Raw genomic sequence first — 26834 nt, forward strand, 5'->3', positions numbered from 1 at the left:
TGTGTGTTTATACCTCTATCTGGTCCAGAAGGTTGTGTGTTTATACCTCTATCTGGTCCAGAAGGTTGTGTGTTTATACCTCTATCTGGTATAGAAGGTTGTGTGTTTATACCTCTATCTGGTATAGAAGGTTGTGTGTTTATACCTCTATCTGGTCCAGAAGGTTGTGTGTTTATACCTCTATCTGGTATAGAAGGTTGTGTGTTTATACCTCTATCTGGTATAGAAGGTTGTGTGTTTATACCTCTATCTGGTCCAGAAGGTTGTGTGTTTATACCTCTATCTGGTATAGAAGGTTGTGTGTTTATACCTCTATCTGGCCATCCACCAAATTCACTTCAATATTCACCACCAACATTGACCAATATCAGTCAAAGCTAAAATTAAATGAGTGTCTAAACCAAAGCTTTATTCCTCTTGAGAAACTCTGGCCTACTGTACACAGACAGAGACGGGTGTGTTGTGGTTCCTGTTTGAAGCAACACATATTTAACAAACTAATATTTACAAAGTATTTGATCACACTTAACAATAAATTGTATCCTATTCAAAGTCAAAAGCATTTCACATAACTGCACTAACATTACAGAACATGGATGTACAGTCACAGGAATATAATAATATAATATACATATCTGAAGTCATGACCACTGTCAACCGCATCAAGTCACATGGTTGTGTTAGAACCAAAGGGTGTGTGTGTGACTGTTGTCATGGAGACTCAGGTGTTCCTCCAGGACCGAGAAGGCTACTCTACCTGGCACAAGGACACTGAGCAAGGGATACAGCTACCTAGTCCAAAAGCTGGATAGAGCGGCTCAGTGAATGTGGTGTGGAATGTGTACATATGGGTCAATGTTTCAGAGAAGACCGTGTAGAAGGACAGAGTGCCGGCCGGCCAGTCCAGATACATTCCTATTCTGTGCCTAGAGTGGTTCCTAAAGGGGGGGAATGTAATAGCTGCGCCATTATGACAAAAATGTGTTTTGTACTCCATACACCAGGACTTGTCATTGTGTCCAATGACAACGTCGTTGGAGATGCTGCCTTTTCTTTTGATTCCTTTGTAGGTCACTCCGAGAACAACGTCATCACTTGACTCCGTTTCCCAGTAATGGCGCTCGGTCAGACCCTCTCTACAAAGAACCTGAAAAGCGTCATAAAATCTCTCTGGGTGATCAGGATATGGCTGTTTCTTAATCTCATATCTCACCACTCTGTTTCCTTCAGACAGAGAGAGGTGTTTGTTTGCTGTGTTTGGGTCCAGTGTGAGATCACAGGCATCTGTAGACAAGAGGTAAGAGGAGAGGATCAGCTGGATTAAATCAGGAGTGTATTGTTACCAGGGCTGTCAAACTATTTTAAAACTATGTTTATGTGTAGTATAATACTTCATTATGTACCATGTCAAGTATAATGTATTCTTACACTTCTTCAGCAGCTCCAGTTTCACCCAGCACTCATCGTTCTGGTCAATACTGTGCGAGAGGCAGGAGAACAGATAGTGTGAACATACTCAAAGGTCTTACTAGAGTATCTTGCATTATTTTCATCAACTGCACTTACTTGATGTTCAGTCTACAGGCTGGATCTTCCATAGTAGCAGAGAGCATCTTCACTCCTGAGTCTCCTGGGTAATTGTAGCTCAGGTCCAGCTCTCTCAGGTGGGAGGGGTTTGACGTTAGTGCTGAAGCCAGAGAATCACAGCCTTCCTTTGTGACTCTACAGAATGGTAGCCTGCAAAGAGGTAATGACGATCCTTGGCGCATAAATCTTGCTTTTATTACTCACAGCAGATTCAGACATGAGACCAAATTACAAGGTTCAAGACACACCAACCTTATGATACACCTATCTGCCATAGGATTGCTTTCAAAATAGAAATAGACAATATTCATAGGATTACCTTTGCAAAGCACCTTTTCTCCTGTACTTTACTATCGGGGAAAAGTGTGAAACGATGTCTCAAAAGGATGGGGGGGTATCGTTGGAAATTGTAGACATGGAACAAAAAGTTCGGACCCACGTGTTTATTTATCAAAGTTGACATATCGATGGGGATTAAACATACTGACACGGAGACTACATGACAAGAGAAAACGGTCTACTTACAGTAACGTTAAGTGTTCCCCTTGGTGGGATAGAACAGTGTTGATGTTTGATCAGATGATCATGTAGCCTAAACAAACTCGTCAGTCAGAAAAGAAAGCTGACACGAAAAATCTAAATCATTCGTGCAATTTGTTATCGTTCTCCTATTGTCAACTACATGCATTGGTTAATTCTAGAGCGATGTATATTGACGTTCACAACTTTTGGGTGCAATTTTTGGTACAAAACATTTCCGCCTTGTGTTTAATCTTCTCCGTTTTAGACTGTTGTGTTCTGGAACCTATTGGACCGGATCCGATACCTCTCCTGAAAAATTATTTAAACTTTTTGCAATGTAAAAATTATAATAAAAGCGATCCATGTCTATGTAGATATTCCATTAAATATCAGCCGTTTCCAGCTACAATATTCATTTACAACATTAACAGTGTCTACACTGTATTTCTGATCAATTTGATGTTATTTTATTTGATGTTATTTTCATGGACAAAACAATTGCTTTTCTTTCAAAAACATTTCAAAGTGACCCCAAACTTTTGAACGGTAGTGTACGTATATACGACGTCTTGTCGTGTCCTGTATATATATATATTTACAACTTTTTCACATACATTTTATTTTTATTTTCCATCAACTCATCTTCAAAACACTCTCCTGCAACCCGCCTCACCAATGTATATTTATAAAAAAGTATTATTTACCTCAGATCTGTAATCCTCCAAGAAGCTAGCCAGAAACTCCAAGAAGCTAGCCTGAAACTAGCCAGAAGCTAATCCAGAAGCTAGTTCAGAAGCTAGTTAGCTCCTTTACTGGCAAATCGTTAATATTCAGCTAACCACGGTTTGTGGTCATCAGCTATCCTTTAGCTCGAAAATCTATCGCCAGTTCTGTACGGCGCAGCGCGGCTCGGAACGGAACATACCGGACCAATTTTTCTCTCCATGTCCCTGGACATTCATACCCGGATCTCACAGCTAGCTAGCTGCTATCCGTGTGACCATCGGAGCTAGCAAGCTCCGTCAATCACTCCTGAGTTCCATCAATCACACCTGGGCTGCAGTCACCTATCCGGACCCGTTTTACTGCCTTCGCGGAGCCCCACCGGGCCTTCACAACTGGACTGCCGACGTTATCTACCCGAAGGAGTTATTCGGCCGGCTCCTCCGTCGCGACGTTACCTGAACGCCCATCTGCGGCCTGCTAACCGTTAGCTGTCTTACCGGCTGCTATCTGAATAGACAATCTGACAATTTTTTTATTATTATTTTTTTTTAAAATTATTTTTTAAATTATTATTATTATATTTTCTTCTTGGGCCTCTATAACTATATCTATTGTTTTTATTTTGGTTGTTGTTGTGTGATTTGGATTAATCCCCTCTACCACACGGAACCCCACTAATCTACTGACGGAACGTAAGGGGTGGCTAACAGACCTCCATCCTATGCTAGCTTGCTACCGATGCCCTGGCTAGCTGTCTAAATCACCAACCAACCTCTCCACTCACCGGACCCTTTTGATCACTCGACTAAGCATGCCTATCCTTAATGTCAATATGTCTTGTCCATTTCTGTTCTGGTTAGTGTTTATTGGCTTATTTCACTGTAGAGCCTCTAGTCCTGCTCACTATACCTTATCCAACCTATTAGTTCCACCACCCACACATGCAATGACATCTCCTGGTTTCAACGATGTTTCTAGAGACAATATCTCTCTCTTCATCACTCAATACCTAGGTTTACCTCCACTGTATTCACATCCTGCCATACATTTGTCTGTACATTATACCTTGATGCTATTTTATCGCCCCCAGAAACCTCCTTTTACTCTATGTTCCAGACGTTCTAGACGACCAATTCTCATAGCTTTTAGCCGTACCCTTATTCTACTCCTATGTTCCTCTGGCGATGTAGAGGTGAATCCAGGCCCTGCAGTGCCTAGCTCCACTCCTATTCCCCAGGCGCTCTCTTTTGACGACTTCTGTAACCGTAATAGCCTTGGTTTCATGCATGTTAACATTAGAAGCCTCCTCCCTAAGTTTGTTCTATTCACTGCTTTAGCACACTCTGCCAACCCGGATGTTCTAGCTGTGTCTGAATCCTGGCTTAGGAAGACCACCTAAAATTCTGAAGTTTTAATTCCAAACTACAACATTTTCAGACAAGATAGAACTGCCAAAGGGGGCGGTGTTGCAATCTACTGCAAAGATAGCCTGCAGAGTTCTGTCCTACTATCCAGGTCTGTACCCAAACAATTTGAACTTCTACTTTTAAAAATCCACCTCTCTAAAAACAAGTCTCTCACCGTTGCCGCCTGCTATAGACCACCCTCTGCCCCCAGCTGTGCTCTGGACACCATATGTGAACTGATTGCCCCCCATCTATCTTCAGAGTTCGTGCTGCTAGGCGACCTAAACTGGAACATGCTTAACACCCCAGCCATCCTACAATCTAAACTTGATGCCCTCAATCTCACACAAATAATCAATGAACCTACCAGGTACCTCCCCAAAACCTTAAACACGGGCACCCTCATAGATATCATCCTAACCAACTTCCCCTCTAAATACACCTCTGCTGTCTTCAACCAAGATCTCAGCGATCACTGCCTCATTGCCTGCATCCGTAATGGGTCAGCGGTCAAACGACCTCCACTCATCACTGTAAAACGCTCCCTGAAACACTTCTGCGAGCAGGCCTTTCTAATCGACCTGGCCGGGGTATCCTGGAAGGATATTGATCTCATCCCGTCAGTAGAGGATGCCTGGATATTTTTTAAAAATGCCTTCCTAACCATCTTAAATAAACATGCCCCATTCAAGAAATTTAGAACCAGGAACAGATATAGCCCTTGGTTCTCCCCAGACCTGACTGCCCTTAACCAACACAAAAACATCCTATGGCGTTCTGCATTAGCATCGAACAGCCCCCGTGATATGCAGCTGTTCAGGGAAGCTAGAAATCATTATACACAGGCAGTTAGAAAAGCCAAGGCTAGCTTTTTCAAGCAGAAATTTGCTTCCTGCAACACTAACTCAAAAAAGTTCTGGGACACTGTAAAGTCCATGGAGAATAAGAACACCTCCTCCCAGCTGCCCACTGCACTGAAGATAGGAAACACTGTCACCACTGATAAATCCACCATAATTGAGAATTTCAATAAGCATTTTTCTACGGCTGGCCATGCTTTCCACCTGGCTACTCCTACCCCGGACAACAGCACTGCACCCCCAACAGCAACTCGCCCAAGCCTTCCCCATTTCTCCTTCTCCCAAATCCATTCAGCTGATGTTCTGAAAGAGCTGCAAAATCTGGACCCCTACAAATCAGCCGGGCTAGACAATCTGGACCCTTTCTTTCTAAAATTATCTGCCGAAATTGTTGCCACCCCTATTACTAGCCTGTTCAACCTCTCTTTCGTGTCGTCTGAGATTCCCAAAGATTGGAAAGCAGCTGCGGTCATCCCCCTCTTCAAAGGGGGGGACACTCTTGACCCAAACTGCTACAGACCTATATCTATCCTACCGTGCCTTTCTAAGGTCTTCGAAAGCCAAGTCAACAAACAGATTACCGACCATTTCGAATCTCACCATACCTTCTCTGCTATGCAATCTGGTTTCAGAGCTGGTCATGGGTGCACCTCAGCCACGCTCAAGGTCCTAAACGATATCTTAACCGCCATCGATAAGAAACATTACTGTGCAGCCGTATTCATTGATCTGGCCAAGGCTTTCGACTCTGTCAATCACCATATCCTCATCGGCAGACTCGACAGCCTTGGTTTCTCAAATGATTGCCTCGCCTGGTTCACCAACTACTTCTCTGATAGAGTTCAGTGTGTCAAGTCGGAGGGTCTGCTGTCCGGACCTCTGGCAGTCTCTATGGGGGTGCCACAGGGTTCAATTCTTGGACCGACTCTCTTCTCTGTATACATCAATGAGGTCGCTCTTGCTGCTGGTGAGTCCCTGATCCACCTCTACGCAGACGACACCATTCTGTATACTTCCGGCCCTTCTTTGGACACTGTGTTAACAACCCTCCAGGCAAGCTTCAATGCCATACAACTCTCCTTCCGTGGCCTCCAATTGCTCTTAAATACAAGTAAAACTAAATGCATGCTCTTCAACCGATCGCTACCTGCACCTACCCGCCTGTCCAACATCACTACTCTGGACGGCTCTGACTTAGAATACGTGGACAACTACAAATACTTAGGTGTCTGGTTAGACTGTAAACTCTCCTTCCAGACCCATATCAAACATCTCCAATCCAAAGTTAAATCTAGAATTGGCTTCCTATTTCGCAACAAAGCATCCTTCACTCATGCTGCCAAACATACCCTTGTAAAACTGACCATCCTACCAACCCTCGACTTTGGCGATGTCATTTACAAAATAGCCTCCAATACCCTACTCAACAAATTGGATGCAGTCTATCACAGTGCAATCCGTTTTATCACCAAAGCCCCATATACTACCCACCATTGCGACCTGTACGCTCTCGTTGGCTGGCCCTCGCTTCATACTCGTCGCCAAACCCACTGGCTCCATGTCATCTACAAGACCCTGCTAGGTAAAGTCCCCCCTTATCTCAGCTCGCTGGTCACCATAGCATCTCCCACCTGTAGCACACGCTCCAGCAGGTATATCTCTCTAGTCACCCCCAAGACCAATTCTTTCTTTGGCCGCCTCTCCTTCCAGTTCTCTGCTGCCAATGACTGGAACGAACTACAAAAATCTCTGAAACTGGAAACACTTATCTCCCTCACTAGCTTTAAGCACCAACTGTCAGAGCAGCTCACAGATTACTGCACCTGTACATAGCCCACCTAAAATTTAGCCCAAACAACTACCTCTTTCCCAACTGTATTTAATTTTTATTTATTTATTTATTTTGCTCCTTTGCACCCCATTATTTTTTTATTTCTACTTTGCACATTCTTCCATTGCAAAACTACCATTCCAGTATTTTACTTGCTATATTGTATTTACTTTGCCATCATGGCCTTTTTTTGCCTTTACCTCCCTTCTCACCTCATTTGCTCACATTGTATATAGACTTGTTTATACTGCATTATTGACTGTATGTTTGTTTTTACTCCATGTGTAACTCTGTGTCGTTTTATCTGTCGAACTGCTTTGCTTTATCTTGGCCAGGTCGCAATTGTAAATGAGAACTTGTTCTCAACTTGCCTACCTGGTTAAATAAAGGTAAAATAAAATAAAAAAAAATAAAAAAATACTATATATATATATTAGCATGGGTATTGAAATATACTAGAGGGTGGATAACAATAAAAACACTAATGTAAGAAGTGGACAGTACATGTTTTGTTTTTGGTCTGAATGTTTACATTATGATTTTTCTCTGAACTGTATGTGAACCCCTCTGCAATCTACTGGCACTAATCATTAAAACTAGGACTTCAACCAGGCTGTCCCTATGCTATTTGCTCTCTTTCTCTCTTAAACTGCTAGCACAAAGCCTCTGTGAATATGTGGTTTTTCACAAAAGAGCATGAAAAAAATATAAACTGGCCCAAATCAGCTCTACATAATTCAGCAGGGATGTGTGCAACTACCACACATTATACCCATTATACCAGTGTAGAAACTACGTCACCCACATAGGTATTACCAAATACCTTTCAATGCACATTTCTTGCAGAAATAACTACTTGTAAACCTTTCAAAACATCCAGAAAGACAGTGGTCTTAGAAGGGTATTTATACTTTAAAATACATATTGTATGTCGATGAAAGATTTCTGCAGTATTTTAATGTCCTAGTTTCATATTTCTTTCTTTACCTCCAACTCTATATATCCAAGTGAGCCTATGAGGAGCTTGGGGATCAGATTTACCATTATACCCATTGATCAAACGTATAACAGACACTGCTCAAAAATAGTTGTTTGTGATATCTACACTCAGTTGCCACTTTATTAGGTTCACCACCCTATTCCAGTGGTCTTGGCTTGCTAGACACTAAAGCAGAGAAATATTCAGGTATTCTGTTTCTGTTTGAACTTTAGAAATGTGCTAAATGACAGCAGTCTGTGATGGTCTTTTGTAACTCAGAAAAGTTCCAAAACTGTTTTTTTTAAATAATTCCAACACTCGGCTTGTATTGACTGTAAAAAAAACTCCAAGTGGACATAAAAACATGAACACTCCATCTCCTTTCCCAGTTTCATCAACTGTTTTGAATTCACACGGTTCCAGATGCATAGGGGGTTGTACCTAATAAAGTGACAACTGAATCTATAGACGTTCCAGAATATGTTCTGGGAATACCCGGGGTATTAAACATTTGGCTGTAAGTGTTGAACAGTTGAGTCTATTACCACAGGAGATGGTACCATTCAGCTTGTCTGGGATGACAACGAAGGACTTCAACAAAGCCCAAATAGAAAATTATTTGGAAGGGGGCTCTTTGCTGTTAAATTAGAGACATATAAATAACTGTTGTGCCTTTTAACTACTTTATAATGTGGAACTGTTGCACTAAAAATGCAAACATTGATTTGGCATACAATTTAAGATTGTAAACATAGTACAACTTCATATAGAACAAATTACACTTGAAATGAACATTTCTTTAAATTATTGCAAATATATGCATAATTTCACTTTTTTTCTGCGACAATCACTGAATTAGTTATTGATTTCTTCATCTTTAGGGGCAATATTTGAGATTTTATGTATTTCTATCAAATTGAAACTGGAATTTCTACTTAAAGCAAAGGTTGTAAAAGTATGTTAGACATTTATAGAATAAATCATATCTAGTTTGATGATTCTGTGACAAACGGTGAATTAGTTATTGATTTTTACATTTTAACCTAGTTTGATGATTATGACATAACATAGTCAGTGAAAACGTTATTCATTTATACTGCTTTAAATGGCATTTTATAGATTATGTATTTCTATCAAATCAACTGGAATTTATACTCAAAACAAAGGTTGTAAAAGTATGTTAGACATTTATAGAATAAATCATATAAAGTTTGATGATTCTGTGACAAACGGTGAATTAGTTATTGATTTTTAAATGGCTTTTGGCGAATGTCTGTTGAATGTCTGATGAATGTCTGTTGAATGTCCGAATGTGTGAATATAAACTTTACCTCGTTCAGTTTGTCAGTGTCAAAGTAGCCTGCCATTTCGATCATTTGTGCAGTATAAAATAAAAGTTTCTGCCAAAGCCTCCAGTCATGTAAAATGACGTAGAATTGCATGAAATGCGTTTATAAAAGGCCCAAGTTTTACCCGACGACTAAACATGTTACCAGCAGGGTTGAAATGTCAAGGCTTTGTTCCCGCTTGAGCGGATAATGCATTCACGCTGCATGTCAGCGGAATCGGAAATGACCTTCACATTTCTTTCAAGGAATCTGTAAGGCTTCAGTTTGAATAGAGCCCTAGATGATACCAATCATGGATAAGTAGCCTAATGTCACATGTCTTTGGGTAAAAGCCATGGTAAAAGTTGACAGGAGATTGTGATGGGGCAGTTAAAAATTCTCTTTGGGCCGATACCTTAGAAAGAGTTGTTTGGATAGAGAGAAATGACGTGCTAATTTATTAAACTAAGCTCATATGTATATGCAAATGAGTTGTTATTTTCAAACGTTATTATTCAATCAATATAATAACTAAACATAGAAAAGAGAGTAGCCTACCAACCTCAGAGTCTCCAGATTACAGTGGGGATTCCCCAGTGCAGTAGACAGCAGCTTTACTCCTGAGTCCTTCAGGTCATTGTTACTCAGATCCAGCTCTCTCAGGTGTGAGGGGATGGTCTGAAGAGCTGATGCCAGTGCTTCACAACTTTCGTTATTGAGATTACATTGATAGAGCCTAAATGAAACATTTCAAAGAAACATATGAAGACAGAACGTCCCCAGTCCCTGCCAGCCACCATCACGATTGAAACCGTTTTACTCAGCGACCTGTTTAGTTGGATTTGGCCCAAACCTTTTATCCTGTGTCCCAGATCTGTTTTTGATCCATGCACCGTTTTCTGCTATATCAGCTGTTGAACTCTGTAGCTGTCTTAAAATCAACATTGGCCTCTTAATGACATCCCTGTTAACCTGTTATGTTGACCTTGCTCCAAGGAATATGTACTTAGTGTCTTGGAATTTGGTATAACCTCCCCCTGATCACTGCCTGTCCACAATATCCATGGGATGTTTTAGAAATACTCCATAATATTTCTTTAACATTGAAAGTGTGGAGTTGATTGTGGAGATCAGTGAAAATAATCAGGCTATATTTTTTATTTTACCTTTATTTAACTAGGCAAGTCAGTTAAGAACAAATTCTTATTTTCAATGACGGCCTAGGAACAGTGGGTTAACTGCCTGTTCAGGGGCAGAACGACAGATTTAGAACTTGCAACCTTTCGGTTACTAGTCCAACGCTCTAACCACTAGGCTACCCTGCCTATATCCTTCATGAAATACAAACCTGAGAACAAGAAACATACTGACCTCAATTTCTCCAGTTTACAATGTGGACTTTTGAGTCCAGTGGAGAGCAGCTCCACTCTTAAATCGATCAGGTCACAGTGAACAATGTCCAGCTCTTTCAGATGAGAGGAATTTGAGCTGATAGCTGAGACTAGTACTTCACAGAAGTCGTCTGTTAGTGTATTTCGATTCAGCCTGTACACAATATTTATTTCATTTTATTATAACATGCATTTTGTTTGTAATTCAAAGATCCCAACATGCTAAATCAAAACGCCTGCATTTATTTAGTAAATCAAACAACCCCTGACAAAGAAATGAATGACTTTGAATTCACAGTCCAAATTGATGTACTAACAGAAAAACTACTGACCTCAGTATCTCCAGTTTACAGTGTTGACTCCCTAGTCCAGTAGAGAGTACCTCAACTACAGAATCCCGCAGTGTGAAGTTACTCAAGCCCAGCTCTCTCAGGTGGCAGCTGAGAACTGTTTTTATAGAGGAGACCAAATGATCACGGCCCTTTTTTACGAGTCCATTCCCGCAGAGACTGCAATTGCAGATATAATGCATTTTAAGGCAGCTTGCTTCATCAACACATTAAGGCAGCTTGTTTCATCAACACATTAAGGCAGCTTGTTTCATCAACACATTAAGGCAGCTTGTTTCATCAACACATTAAGGCAGCTTGCTTCATCAACACATTAAGGCAGCTTGCTTCATCAACACATTAAGGCAGCTTGCTTCATCAACACATTAAGGCAGCTTGCTTCATCAACACATTAAGGCAGCTTGCTTCATCAACACATTAAGGCAGCTTGCTTCATCAACACATTAAGGCAGCTTGCTTCATCAACACATTAAGGCAGCTTGCTTCATCAACACATTAAGGCAGCTTGCTTCATCAACACATTAAGGCAGCTTGCTTCATCAACACATTAAGGCAGCTTGCTTCATCAACACATTAAGGCAGCTTGCTTCATCAACACATTAAGGCAGCTTGCTTCATCAACACATTAAGGCAGCTTGTTTCATCAACACATTAAGGCAGCTTGCTTCATCAACACATTGAGGCAGATTGTTTTGTGAGACATGCTGTTATATCTTGTGGACAGATGCACGTAACATAACTGGTATCGATGCCAGACTGGTGCGACGACTAATGAGAAAGTTTGTTTTTGTGTGGCATTAGGACATGGTTTGCAGTAATATGTCATCTTGAACACACTAAAATCTTGCGTAATTGCATCAGATGCTCGATTAATGCCGCATTCACGTGCTAGAAGAAGAAGGAAACTATTACATTTCCGACTTACTAACTAATTGAACGCGGCACGCGTAAAACTACAACCAGTTAGCAAGTCAAAGATTTCCTAGTTTCTAGTTGTGACTAGCACGCAAACACAGCATAAGTCAATTTGAGGCAAATGTTTTCCTAAACGGTCATAGTAGTGACAAAGAAAATATTAACACATACAAGAAAGAAAATGTTACCTCATCATTCAACGGCACTTGCTGACATAAAATGTATTTTTCTATTTTAAAAAATCTAATAAAAAATCTCTTCAATTACCTCAGTGCTTCCAGTTTACAGTCTTGGCTAGACAGTCCAGTACAGAGCACATCCACATCTGAATCCATCAAGATTGAATCTATCAGGTGCAGTTCTCTCAATGGTGAGTTTGGTAACTGGAGAGCTGAGGCCAACGCTGCACAGTACCATCTATCCAGATAAACACCTTCAATTCTGCAGAAACAGAGGAAAATTACATTTAGTCTACATTTGAGTCATTTAGCAGACTTATAAGAGCGAATAGGGTTAAGGGCCTTGCTTTTCATCTAGTCAACTCAGGGATTCGAACCAGCAACCTTGCGGTTCCTGGCCCATCAGTCTTAACTGCTAGACTACCTGCTGCCCTAATTATGCCTGTGAGGATTTGGATCTGCACAGTTCTCCATAATTTCTGTTTGCACACAGGCCCCAATTCTGACCTGAGTTAAGCGCGCTTAAATGGAATGGAATTCCCTTTTTATGTGATTTTCTCTGAGTATTTTTGACCTTGAATACTATTCACCCACTATTCATTTGAGGTGGAGCTTGATCAAATGAAGGTGTGGTGGAGGTGTGTCTACAAATATTTCGTATTCTGCCCTTGACTTAATTCCACCACCTTTACGCGTGAGGAAACCATGAATAATGTCGAGCGAACCTGACGGTTCAAGGTGGAATTTTTGTATTTTATTGAACCTTTATTTAACTAGGCAAGTCAGTTAAAATGTCTTATGGCCTCAGGGCAGTATTGAGTAGCTTGGATGAAAGGTGCCCAGAGGTGCCCAGAGTAAACGGCCTGCTCCTCAGTCCCAGTTGCTAATATATGCATTTTATTATTAGTATTGGATAGAAAACACTGAAGTTTCTAAAACTGTGTCAGTGGTCTGGCCGAGAGCCAGGTCCTGGTCACGCGCATTTCACATGATAGCGGCCTGCGTTCCATGGCTTTTCTACAGACATAGGAATTCTCCAGTTGGAACGTTATTGAAGATTTATGATAAAAACATCCTAAAGATTGATTCTATACTTAGTTTGAAATGTTTCTACGACCTGTAATATAACTTTTGGAAGTTTTTGTCCGACGTTATGCTGTACCTGCACGAGTGTTTGGATTTGTGTACCTAACGCCCTAACAAAAGTAGCTACTTGGACATAAATAATGGACATTATCAAACATTTATTGTGAAACTAGGATTCCTGGGAGTGCATTCTAATGAAGACCATCAAAGGTAAGGGAATATTTATAATGTTATTTCTGATTTCTGTTGACTCCAACATGGCGGATGATTTATTTTCTTTTTCTGAGCGCCTTCTCAGATTATTGCATGGTTTGCTTTTTCCGTAAAGCTTTTTTGAAAATCGGACACAGCGGTTGCATTAAGGAGAGGTATATCTATATTTCCATGTCTAACAATTGTATTTTCATCGACATTTATAATTAGTATTTCTGTAAAATGATGTGGCTCTCTGCAATATCACCGGATGTTTTTGGAACTAGTGAACGTAACGCGCCAATGTATACTGAGATTTAAGTTGGTGGTGACCTAACATAATCATTTGTGGTGCTTTCGCTGTAAAGCCTATTTGAAATCGGACACTGTGGTGGGATTAACAACAAGATTACCTTTAAAACGGTATAGAATACATGTAATTATGAGATTTCTGTTGTTTTGAATTTGGTGCCCTGCACTTTCACTGGCAGTTGTCATATCGATCCCATTAACGGGATTGCAGCCATAAGAAGTTTTTAAGAACCAATTCTTATTTACAATAACAGCCTAGGAACAGTGGGTGAACTACCTTGTTCAGGGGTAGAACGACATATTTTTACCCTGTCAGCTCAAGGATTTGATCTAACAACCTTTCGGTTACTGGCCCAACGCTCTAACCACCAAATGCCGACTTTATGGGCGCCCGGAGTAACTAAGCTACACCAGTGTATATGTTCCATACTAACAGTCATCCAAATACAGACTATGCTGATTTCTCAACAGCATGCTTATTGCATTTCGGGTCAAAGAGGTAATGGGTAATGAAAACAATAACAATTCAGTATATTCATTGTTATTTGGTATGTGTGAATTTTGACGATCTTTCTTACATTGCCTTTCTGCAGTTCCTCACAGCTGGAAGAAGTCTGAAAAACCCCTTTTGGGAGGTTTTATATTTCTTCAGGACAAACTCATCCAACACCTTCTCTGACATCAGAAGTACATAGGCCAGTACTGAGCAATGAGCGGGTGAGAGCTCTCTGTCTTCTTCCTTTTCTGACAGATATCTCTGAATGTCTTCATGTAGGGAATGGTCTTTAACTTCTTCAGTCAAAGAGAAGAGATTGAGGCACCTCTCAGGGGACACATCAATTAGATCCATCTCCTTAAGTATTATCTTCATTTCTTTAACAATCTCTGAACTGTTCTCTGTCTTTGGCAGCAGGCCTTGTAGGAGGCACTGAACGGATTCCATAGACATTCCAAGAAGGAAGCGGAGGAACATGTCCATCTCTCCATTCTCTCTGGACACAGAATTGTACATGGTAATCTCCATCAACTCATCCAAGGGAAGGTCTACAGGCTCGTTCTCCAAGATAGCTTTGAGATATGGTTCTGAACCTTCCATCAGAAAAGACTTGAGGCTCGATGACGTCTTGAGGCTCTTGGTTGTGAAACAGTGGAAAACAAAGAGGGCAGCAACAAACTCCTGAATGGTCAGATGCATGAAGCAGTACACCTTCTTTTTGTACACCTTCTCTTCTTTAAAGATTTCTGTGCACAACGCAGAGTAGACTGCAACTTCACTTATGTCAATGCCATATTCATTCAGGTCTTCCTCATAGAACATGAGATTGCGTTTCTCCAGATGTTCAAACGCTAGCTTTCCCAGCTTCAGAAGGAAGTCTTTATTTGATTCCCAGATCTTCTGTTTATCCCTCTCATGCCCAGGATCCTTTTGTGCCAGCTGTATTTGAATGAGCAGGAAGTGAGTGTACATCTCAGTCAGAGTTGTAGGGATTTCTCCATTCACATTTTCTCTCAACAGTTCCTCAAGAACCTTAGCGGAAATCCAACAGAAGACTGGTATGTGGCACATGATTTGGAAAGTTCTCGATGTTGTAATGTGTGCGATGATTCTTCTGGCAACTTCCCCATTCTTGACCCTCTTTTTGAAGTACTCCTCTTTCTGTCGCTCATCGAACCCTCTTACTTCTGTCACCAGGTTGATGTATCTACGGGGAATCTGATTGGCTGCTGCAGGTCTAGAGGTTATCCAGATCAGAGCTTTGGGAAGCAGCTTCTCCTCGATGAGGTTTGTCACCAATACATCTACATTGTTACCTGTCTTTGTAACATCAGTCACCCTCTTGGTATTGAACTTGAGTGGATGTCGCTTTTCATCCAGACCATCAAAGATGAACAGAACTTTGCTGGTAGCATATATCTTTGCATCTTTTATCTCTGTAAGTTCAGGGTGGAAGTCATTTATAAGTCCATGAAGACTTAACTCATCATCTTTGATCGAATGCAGCTCTCTGAAAGGGAGGACAAAGATGAAATCCAAATCCTGATTGGCTTTTCCTTCGACCCAGTCAAGGACGAACTTCTGCACGGAGACTGTTTTTCCAATGCCAGCAATTCCCTTTGTCAGCACAGTTTTAATGGGTCTCTTCTCTTCTTTCTCTTGTCCAGCTAAGGGTTTGAATATGTCATTAGAGTTGATTGGAGTGTCCGACGATGTTTCTCTCCTGGATGTATATTCAATCTGCCAAACCTCATGTTCTTTATTAACTCCTTCATTCTCTCCCAGCGTGATATAGAGCTGTGTGTAGATGCTGTTCAGGGGAGTTTCTTCCTCTGCAGTGCCTTCAAACACAAACCTAAACTTCTTCTTCAGACTGGCTTTATGTTCCTCTTTAACTCTCTGTATGAGTTCTGTAAGGACAGAGTCAGAATAAAACAGCTTCGTTATTAGAGCATAAGATGAAGAAGAAGTCTTATCCACCTTTCACTCATACGGTTGAGACTGTCTACTAATAAACCACTATAAGATCTAGTGAGGCGCTGTGGGGTTTTCATGAGACTGCCTACTAATAAACCACTATAATGTCTAGTGAGGTGCTGTGGGGTTTTCATTGAGACTGCCTACTAATAAACCACTATAAGGTCTAGTGAGGTGCTGTGGGGTTTTCATTGAGACTGCCTACTAATAAACCACTATAAGATCTAGTGAGGTGCTGTGGGGTTTTCATGAGACTGCCTACTAATAAACCACTATAATGTCTAGTGAGGTGCTGTGGGGTTTTCATTGAGACTGCCTACTAATAAACCACTATAAGGTCTAGTGAGGTGCTGTGAGGTTTTCATAGTTTTTTCTTAATTTGTCAGTAGTCAACTAATTATTCACCATTCCTCATCATACTCCTTTATCAGTAGTCATCTTATTCAACTCATTCCATTCCTCATCCTACTCCTTTATCAGTAGTCATCTTATTCAACTCATTCCATTCCTCATCCTACTCCTTTATCAGTAGTCATCTTATTCAACTCATTCCATTCCTCATCCTACTCCTTTATCAGTAGTCATCTTATTCAACTCATTCCATTCCTCATCCTACTCCTTTTGAGTCCATACTTACTTATACTGTATCTATGGTAACATCTATGAATACCCTCTTCATAATGCATTATATGTGCATGCATATGCACAATACACAATGCAATATAACCTATTAGCTCCTATGTCACACATCATAATAATGCATATGTGCTTATAATTAAAGATGTATTTTGTCTTCATCTTCATATTGTGGTGGTAGTGAATGGCAGTGTGTGTTCCTCGACACGCTCTGGGTCTCTCTGCACTCTGGGGACAGGTAGAATAGATCACCATGCAACTCACTGCAGAAAGAGAGAGAGGGTTCAACCACAAAACTTGTATTTTAAACACACACACACACTCTCTAAAGTAAAACGTTTGACACCTTACCTTTTTTGTGTGTCACTGCATTGTGCAACCTGGGAGGAGTCATCTAGAATTTGAACAAAAAAGGAAAATATATGATATTCTCCTACAGTTCTGAAGGTGACTTGATTGAATACAGTATGAATTTAATGTGCTGGTGGATATTTTTTCCTCACAGTTATGTAAAGAAAGAGGAAGAGTTATGTTTTTACCGTTGTTCTGAATGACATTCTGAGTGATGTTCTGAGTGATGTTGATGCTACCTCCTACTTCATTATTGCTGATCACTGGGGCACATAGATTGCTTCCACCCTCAGCTGTGAGGGAAAACTGGGGATTGTATGCTGGTGAGAACGGGGATTGTAGGCTAGGAAGACTAGGAGAGACAAAGAGATAAATAGAGGTAACACTGGCCCCTGTGTCCTCACCCTTGTACTACAACACAATGCAAAACCGACAAACCATTTCAGGGAAATTGGTCTCACCTTTGTTGACAGGGAGTTTCTCCACCAATGAGACTGTTCCCCTCTGCGATCCTCCCTTCAGTGTGCCGCTTTTTTCTTCTCCAAGACAAACTTTTATTTTTGGAGAAAGTGGTTGTGTCCCTATCTTCTCTCCTCCCTTTGGAGAAAGTGGTTGTGTCCCTATCTTCTCTCCTCCCTTTGGAGCAATTGCTCCCCATCTCTTTCTCTCAAGTCTCAATCTATGGAACATGAGTGAACTCATGAAAACATAGTTGTATTCTTCAGAAAATGTGTTCTAAACCATACCAAATTAAAGACAATAGCTGTTACCTAGAAAAGTTACAAATATATTTTACTCTTATGTATTGCCAATCCATTCGAGTTTGATAAATTGTCGAGAACACTTAACCTTCTGTTCCACCATATCAGTAGCATCTGATTTAAAGGGGAATGGAAACAGTTTAGGAAGCAAATCTAAGCACTAAACATGTTAATTTAACATAAAAACATCTATATTTTTTGTATTTTGATCGCCGACAAGGTTTATTTGAGCTATGGTCAGCGCTATTTTAAATTGTCATAGCAAATTGTCTGTGGTATTGAGCTTTCACGCGGAGAGTGAATTGAAGAGAGTGAGGTCAGGTGCGGACAACGAAGATGGCAACAACAAGTAGTCATTCAAACATGAACTGTATAGCGCCAGGCTATAGGAATTGGCTCCAAAAGAATCCCTTGGTAAACTACCATCGGCTGCCCAAGGCCTCACAACTTTTGAAGAAGTGGCTTCATGTCCCAAAGAGGAAGGACATGCCAGCTTGAGCTTGTAGGATGTGCAGACAGCACTTCGAGGAGGCAGACTTTGCGATGAAGGGCACTTTCGATGCGGCAACTGACGTCACCGATTGAACCGCTATTAGCGCGTACTACCGCTAACTAGCTAGCCATTTCACATCGGTTACACTCACCCCCCTTTTCCGCAGCAACCAGTGATCCGGGTCAACAACATCAATGTAACAGTATAACTTTACTCCGTCCCCTCGCCCATACCCGGGCTCAAACCAGGGACCCTCTGCACACATCAACAACTGACACCCACGAAGCATCGTTACCCATCGCTCCACAAAAGCCGCGGCCCTTGCAGAGCAAGGGGAACCACTACTTCAAGGTCTCAAAGCGAGTGACGTCAGAGATTGAAACGCTATTAGCGCGCACCACCGCTAACTAGCTAGCCATTTCACATCGGTTACATATAGTTGAATGTAACCTAATTGCTTCTGAAGTGTTCTGTGTAACACCCCCCATCAAATAACGTCAGCAAGCAACTCAACTGCAACTAAAGTTGCAACAGTTTCTGTGTACTCCTGTTATTAGGTAATGTTAGATAGCTTCCACCTCAGATAGTTAAGTAACGTTACTGTAATATATTTTTGTTGACAGATTTTTTGTTGTTGTAATGTTTTGTTAGCTCCACCTCATTTAGCTAGACTGACGCTGCCTGCCTGCCTGCCCTCCCAGCTAGCCAGCCAGCCAGCCGATACCAACTGAAGTTGGGGTTCAGTTGTCTGAACAAAACATTTGTTTTACAGGATGACATCTTCATTCCCGAACATGTTTTCATCCTGGAGGAGACTGCAGGAGGCAGAGGAGGTACATGCAAATCTCTAAGGCTATTGTTTATTTCAAGTTTATGTAGTGATTTTTGATTATACAGTTGAAGTCAGAAGTTTACATACACATAGGTTGGAGTCCTTAAAGCTTGTTTTTCCAACCACCACAAATGTCTTGTTAACGAACTATAGTTTTTGCAAGTCGGTTAGGACATCTACTTTGTGCATGACACAAGTAATTTTTCCAAAAATAGTTTACAGACAGATTATTTCACTATATCACAATTCCAGTGGGTCAGAAGTTTACATACATTAAGTTGACTGTGCCTTAAAACAGCTTGGAAAGTTCCAGACAATGTCATGGCTTTAGAGGTTTCCGATAGGCTAATTAACATAATTTGAGTCAATTGGGGGTGTACCTGTGCATGTATTTCAAGGCATACCTTCAAACTCAGTGCCTCTTTGCTTGACATCATGGGAAAATCAAAAGAAATCAGCCAAGACCTCAGAAAAAAACTGTAGACCTCCACAAGTCTGGTTCATTCTTGGGAGCAATTTTGTACCACGTTCAGCTGAACAAACAATACTACGCAAGTATAAACACCATGAGACCGCGCAGCTATCATACCGCTCAGGAAGGAGACGCGTTCTGTCTCCTAGAGATGAGTGTACTTTTGTGTGAAAACTGCAAATCAATCCCAGAACAACAGCAATGGACCTTGTGAAGATGCTGGAGGAAACAGGTACAAAAGTATCTATATCCACAGTAAAACGAGTCCGATATCGACATAACCTGAAAGGCTGCTCAGAAAGGAAGAAGCCACTGCTACAAAACCGCCATAATAAAGCCAGACTACGGTTTGCAACTGCACATGGGGACAAAGATCGTACTTTTTTGAGAAATGTCCTCTGGTCTAATGAAACAAAAATAGAACTGTTTGGCCATAATGACCATCGTTATGTTTGGAGGAAAAAGGGGGATGCTTGCAAGCCGAAGAACACCATCCCAACCGTGAAGCACGGGGGTGGCAGCATCATGTTGTGGGGGTACTTTTCTGCAGAAGGGACTGGTGCACTTCAAAAAATAGATGGCATCATGACGGAGGAAAATTATATGGATATATTGAAGCAACATCTCAAGACATCAGTCAGGAAGTTAAAGCTTGGTCGCAAATGGGTCTTCCAAATGGACAATGACCCCAAGCATACTTCCAAAGTTGTGGCAAAATGGCTTAAGGACAACAAAGTCAAGGTATTGGAGTGGCCATCACAAAGCCCTGACCTCAATCCTATAGAAAATGTGTGGGCAGAACTGAAAAGGTGTGTGCGAGCAAGGAGGCCTACAACCCTGACTCAATTACACCAGCTCTGTCAGGAGGAATGGGCCAAAATTCACCCAACTTATTGTGGGAAGCTTGGGAAGGCTACCCAAAATGTAAACAATCTAAAGGCAATGCTACCAAATACTAATTGAGTGTATGTAAACTTCTGACCCACTGGGAATGTGCTGAAATAAATGAAAGCTTAAATAAAAATCCTCTCTACTATTATTATGACATTTCACATTCTTAAAATGAAATGGTGATCCTAACTGTCCTAAGACAGGGGATTTTTACTTGGATTAAATGTCAGGAATGGTGAAAAACTTGAGTTTAAATGTATCTGGCTAAAGTGTATGTAAACTTCCGACTTCAACTAACTATAGCCTAATAGGTGCCTTATTTGTTATCTACCAACAGGAAAGAATGGTTAGTACAGCATGCCAAACTGACCCCTGGGTGCCAGAGTGTTCCTGTGCTGCGGTGGAGAAGAGGTCCACTGGGACCATCACTAAAGAACTCAGGGCCCAGCTAGATTGCGCTCACGACCATCAGTATACAACCAAGTCCTGTATACTGATACTGAGTCCCCTATACGCCACAGATGGAGTTGACGGAGAGTGAGATCATTGAAGACCAGAACTCGCTGTGTGAACCTGAGAGCTCAGAATCACAATCATCACAGAGTGAGCCAATATCTACTATCAATCACTTTGGGGGAGCGGGCTGGTGTTCTGAGAAGGAGCAGCAAATTCAACAGCAAATTCAAAGATACACCCATCCATAAAGGGAATCGGAGTGGAATTATTTTTCAACCGATTTGTTTACCCGTTTCAATGGATGTGCTATCTTGTCCCAATCCTGCTGTTTCGATTCTCTCTCAACCTATGAATGCTCAGCTATGAAAAGACAACTGACATTTGCTCCTGAGGTGTTGAACTGTTGCACCCTCTATAACCACTGTGGTGTTGAACTGTTGCACCCTCTATAACCACTGTGGTTATTATTTTTGATGTAAAAAGGGCTTTTGTAAAATACATTTGAATGATTGTTTGCTGTGCTGGATGCTGTGTATTCACTAACTGTCTGAGTGATGGGACATTTATAGAATCTGTAACATTTTCATGTGTATTTAATCTGCATCTTATTTTCTTAAAGTGGGAATCATCAGTAGAAACAATAAGTGTCTCCCTGCTCCTTATTCGGTAAAAAGCTGAGGGACGGGGCTGGAGAAATGTAACCACTCACAAATTCATAGACAGAGCTATAGATGCAAGGACTGACCGTCCATGATATCAAAATTGTAATCCTGTTTCTGATCTGATTCCACTACCATGTACCCTGTTCGCTTTGGATAAAGGCGTCTGCTAAATGGCATATATTATTGAAGTTTACTTTAACGACATCACGCCACACGTACCTCTAGGGGTACCATCCCCCCCTGCTCAACTGACACAGTGGCGCACAGAACGCAAAAATATTCTTAGAAATATTTAACCTCCACACATTAACAGGTCCAATAGCTCAAATGAAAGATAAACACCTTGTTCATCTAGCCAGCAAGTCAGATTTCTAAAATGTTTTACGGCGAAAACATAGCACATATTTATGTCAAACCACCACCAAAAGATAGGCTAATTTACATAGCCATATTTGTGGAACAATAGATGCAATCACAAAAGCAGGATTAAAAGAAAAATTATTCACTAACCTTTTGAAAATCTTCATCAGATGACAGGAATAGGACATGTTATACAGTACATTTATGTTTTTTTCAATAATATGCCATTTATATCCATAAATCACTGTTTACATTGAACGTCATGTTCAAAAAATGCTACTACAATGTCCGGAGAAATTATTTTAACTCTGCCAGATAACAGAAATACACATCATAAACGTTGACTAAATATACATGTTCTACATATAGTTAGAAAGATACACTTCTTCTTAATAAAACAGCTGTGTTACATTTATTTTTAACGTTACAGAATTCATTCACTTGTCAATAATATGAGACGGCGCTCATAGATTAGCAATATGGCTCCGCTATTTCGGAGTCCACAGAAACACATAATAACCATATAAATATTCCCTTACCTTTGCCGTTGTTCGATCAGAAGTCGTGGAAGAAGTCATACTTACCAAAACCAGCGTTTGCCTTTCAAATGTGTGTCTTTGGGTTATCAAACGCGACTAATTTCGGCTGAAATGCATCCAAAATTCTATGGGTTGCGCATCAAAACTTCAAAATTACATATTATATGTCGACTAAACTGGTCAAACTAAGTTCAGAATCGAGCTAAAACATGTTATAAACATACATAAAAATCCTTAGCCCGAAAGGACAAGCCTATATCGTTTGGTGGATCTTGGAACAGAGAGAGAAAAACACAGAGGCGCGCACATATTATTGCGCGACCCGAGGGTTTCTTCCCGCCAAAGAGTTTCACAATGAAGCGCCCCATTGAAAGAGGACATCGCGCTGAAGAGATAGGAACTGTTCCCAGATCTGTAGCTTGTTGGGAAGGGTGGGGGCGATGACGTCAAAGTTGGGCCAACTTTTCTGCTGACAGAAAGAGTTTGGAAGAATGGCTGCCCTGTGAGTTCTGCTTTACATAGAGACATAATTTGAATGGTTTTAGAAGCTTTAGAGTGTTTTCTATTCAATAATATTTATTATATGCATATATTAGCAATTTATGACAGATTTTTTGTCAGTTTACTATGGGCACGCATTCCTCCAAAGGGGGCAGTATTCTGCCATAGCCTTAACAGGTTTTAACTCTGCCAACTAGCTGCCCAGCGTAGTTACCATTCCTTTCCAATAGATGGCAGTGGAAGCTGGTTGAAGTCTACTTTAACTCTGCCAACTAGCTGCCCAGCGTAGTTACCATTCCTTTCCAATAGATGGCAGTGAAAGCTGGTTGAAGTCACTCTAGCGGCAGGGACATGGGATTAGTACGTACTGAATGTAGTTTTATCTGGTTACGCTTGAAGCTGGATGTAATACAGCCACCATCCAGACAGACTGACTGGAACCTCTGACTGGATGGAATACAGCCACCATCCAGACAGACTGACTGGAACCTCTGACTGGATGTAATACAGTCACCATCCAGACAGACTGACTGGAACCTCTGACTGGATGGAATACAGCCACCATCCAGACAGACTGACTGGAACCTCTGACTGGATGAAATACAGCCACCATCCAGACAGACTGACTGGAACCTCTGACTGGATGTAATACAGCCACCATCCAGACAGACTGACTGGAACCTCTGACTGGATGTAATACAGCCACCATCCAGACAGACTGACTGGAACCTCTGACTGGATGTAGCCACCATCCAGACAGACTGACTGGAACCTCTGACTGGATGTAATACAGTCACCATCCAGACAGACTGACTGGAACCTCTGACTGGATGTAATACAGCCACCATCCAGACAGACTGACTGGAACCTCTGACTGGATGTAATACAGTCACCATCCAGACAGACTGACTGGAACCTCTGACTGGATGTAATACAGCCACCATCCAGACAGACTGACTGGAACCTCTGACTGGATGTAATACAGCCACCATCCGCTGGGATTTTGTGCTGTATCGCCACCATCTCTCTACAACACACACACACACCTACTCTATCTGGCAGCATCCCCACTCACACCTGTTCGTTTTGCTACGCAGACCCTCTAGCTGAGGTGTTTCAGGCGGCATATCTGTGTTGTTACTGCTACGAAAACGAACTCTGATCTCGGGCAATGGTCGGCTCAAACAAACGGCTTCAGTAGGTTTATTGGCTCCCTAACTAACATAATTTCATTCTCTGTAATAAACTAATTCTCAGACTCAGAGCTACTTGGTAAATTCAGCCATTTTTGGGAGTTCCATAATGTTCTATCCTGCCAGTGACGCAACAATGCCAATATGGCGATTTACAGTTAGCTGGTGTTGTAAATCCTAGTGTTTCCATTCCTCCTTAAGGTGAATCTAAATATTCGGTTCAACAAAGATTTACTTCAGAAGTTACTCCAAAACAAATCGAACATATTGTAATTATTAAAAGAAGATCCTTACCTTTCTGGTAATAGAAATTTACTGCGGTGTGAATGTCATGTTATTGTGTGTGTGAGAGAGAGAAAGAAAGAAAGACAGAGAGAGCGAGAATGAAAGAGAAAGAGAAAGAGAACCCCTGTCTTGTCAGGTTGTTATCTTAGATCAGGGCACAGCAGGACTGTCAGCAAACAATCTCTACGAAGATAAGTGCCGTTCTCAGAAAGTCTCCAACAGTACAGAGTTCCAGATGGTCTATTGTTTGGCTAGTGCACTTTATATTCTATTAGATATTTTCTAAGTGTGAAAACACAGATTCACTGTTTTTCTAAGTGTGCACATACTATTTCTCTGGGTAGAAAACACAGATTCACTGTTTTTCTAAGTGTGCACATACTATTTCTCTGGGTAGAAAACACAGATTCACTGTTTTTCTAAGTGTGCACATACTATTTCTCTGGGTAGAAAACACAGATTCACTGTTTTTCTAAGTGTGCACATACTATTTCTCTGGGTAGAAAACACAGATTCACTGTTTTTCTAAGTGTGCACATACTATTTCTCTGGGTAGAAAACACAGATTCACTGTTTTTCTAAGTGTGCACATACTATTTCTCTGGGTAGAAAACACAGATTCACTGTTTTTCTAAGTGTGCACATACTATTTCTCTGGGTAGAAAACACAGATTCACTGTTTTTCTAAGTGTGCACATACTATTTCTCTGGGTAGAAAACACTGATTCACTGTTTTTCTAAGTGTGCACATACTATTTCTCTGGGTAGAAAACACTGATTCACTGTTTTTCTAAGTGTGCACATACTATTTCTCTGGGTAGAAAACACTGATTCACTGTTTTTCTAAGTGTACAACATACATTTTCTCAGTATACCCCTAACGAAGTGTTATTTCCTGTTGCAACAACAGACCTACTCTCTTCTTTCCCCAAAAGCTCTCTTACATAAGCAGTATTCATATTTCCTCTAACTCAACGTCTAATTAACATTTCAAATATCTAATCAAATGATAGTTTTATCACATTTTCCAACAGCACGCACTCGCACACTAAAATAAAACATGTTAAAATATTTAGGGCAAGATCATTTCTCAGTGTGAAATACTAATAAACAGTTATCTTTTGGATTGTGAGTTTTGACATTATTTTTCCGTGAAGGGCGGAGTTTAGAGAGAGGCCCAGACAATGAGTCCATTGGTCCGCTAGTTTTGGAGTGACAGTTCGTCTTAACACAATCAATGAACATGATTGGCTAACCGGACAATCTGCATTGTGTCCCACCACCCGCCAAACCCTCTTTTCACGCATCTGCTACTCTCTGTTCATCATATATGCATAGTCACTTTAATGATACCTACATGAACATACTACCTCAATAAGCCTGACTAACTGGTGTCTGTATATAAACTTGATACTCTTTTTTTCAAATGTATTTTTACTGTTGTTTTATTTCTTTACTTATCTACACACACACACACACACACACACACACACACACACACACACACACACACACACACACACACACACACACACACACACACACACACACACACACACACACACACACACACCTTTTTTCCCCGCACCATTGGTTAGAGCCTGTAAGTAAGCATTTCACTGTAATACCTGTTGTATTCGGCGCACGTGACAAATAAACTTTGATTTGTTAGACATGTTTTATCCAATTGATCTTAAAAGCAATTCCTAAGACCCACTTTATTTTTTATTTATTTCACCTTTATTTAACCAGGTAGGCTAGTTGAGAACAAGTTCTCATTTACAACTGCGACCTGGCCAAGATAAAGCATAGCAGTGTGAACAGACAACACAGAGTTACACATGGAGTAAACAATTAACAAGTCAATAAGTCAAAAAAAGAGAGTCTATATACATTGTGTGCAAAAGGCATGAGGAGGTAGGTGAATAATTACAATTTAGCAGATTAACACTGGAGTGATAAATGATCAGATGGTCATGTGCAGGTAGAGATACTGGTGTGTAAAAGAGCAGAAAAGTAAATAAATAAAAACAGTATGGGGATGAGGTAGGTAAATTGGGTGGGCTATTTACCGATGGACTATGTACAGCTGCAGCGATCGGTTAGCTGCTCAGATAGCAGATGTTTGAAGTTGGTGAGGGAGATAAAAGTCTCCAACTTCAGCGATTTTTGCAATTCGTTCCAGTCACAGGCAGCAGAGAACTGGAACGAAAGGCAGCCAAATGAGGTGTTGGCTTTAGGGATGATCAGTGAGATACACCTGCT

At 40.9% G+C, this 26834-nt stretch overlaps 1 protein-coding gene across 3 annotated transcripts; it reads right to left on the bottom strand.

The window, feature by feature from the left end:
• Positions 1 to 388: 388 nt before the first annotated feature.
• LOC109877238 (NACHT, LRR and PYD domains-containing protein 12) lies at positions 389 to 24688 on the bottom strand. Of its 3 annotated transcripts, none has more exons than XM_031814452.1 (12): positions 24579 to 24688; positions 17586 to 17803; positions 17313 to 17476; positions 17126 to 17167; positions 14243 to 16070; positions 12163 to 12336; positions 10963 to 11139; positions 10611 to 10784; positions 9802 to 9975; positions 1567 to 1737; positions 1429 to 1478; positions 389 to 1284 (listed from the first exon to the last, which is right to left on the bottom strand). In XM_031814452.1, the coding sequence occupies exons 2-12, from the start codon at positions 17780 to 17782 to the stop codon at positions 749 to 751; spliced, it is 3687 nt and encodes a 1228-aa protein (XP_031670312.1). In that variant the 5' UTR covers positions 17783 to 17803; positions 24579 to 24688; the 3' UTR covers positions 389 to 748. The 3 variants fall into 3 exon arrangements, with proteins under 3 accessions (XP_031670312.1, XP_031670313.1, XP_031670311.1); XM_031814453.1 differs by having other exon boundaries at positions 1404 to 1478; XM_031814451.1 differs by lacking the exon at positions 24579 to 24688 and having other exon boundaries at positions 391 to 1284; positions 17586 to 18537.
• Positions 24689 to 26834: the final 2146 nt, after the last annotated feature.

This window comes from Oncorhynchus kisutch, unplaced genomic scaffold, assembly GCF_002021735.2.
Source record: "Oncorhynchus kisutch isolate 150728-3 unplaced genomic scaffold, Okis_V2 Okis06b-Okis10b_hom, whole genome shotgun sequence".
NCBI lineage: Eukaryota > Metazoa > Chordata > Actinopteri > Salmoniformes > Salmonidae > Oncorhynchus > Oncorhynchus kisutch.

What these genes read in the sequence shown, in the direction of transcription:
- LOC109877238 (XM_031814452.1), bottom strand. Translation starts at nt 17,782, where the DNA reads ATGGGGAGCAATTGCTCCAAAGGGAGGAGAGAAGATAGGGACACAACC. An exon ending in GAATGTCATTCAGAACAACG is followed by an intron (nt 17,168 to 17,312) that starts GTAAAAACATAA and finishes TTCAAATTCTAG; the next exon opens with ATGACTCCTCCCAGGTTGCA. An exon ending in ACTGGAGCTGCTGAAGAAGT is followed by an intron (nt 1,285 to 1,428) that starts GTAAGAATACAT and finishes TCTTGTCTACAG; the next exon opens with ATGCCTGTGATCTCACACTG.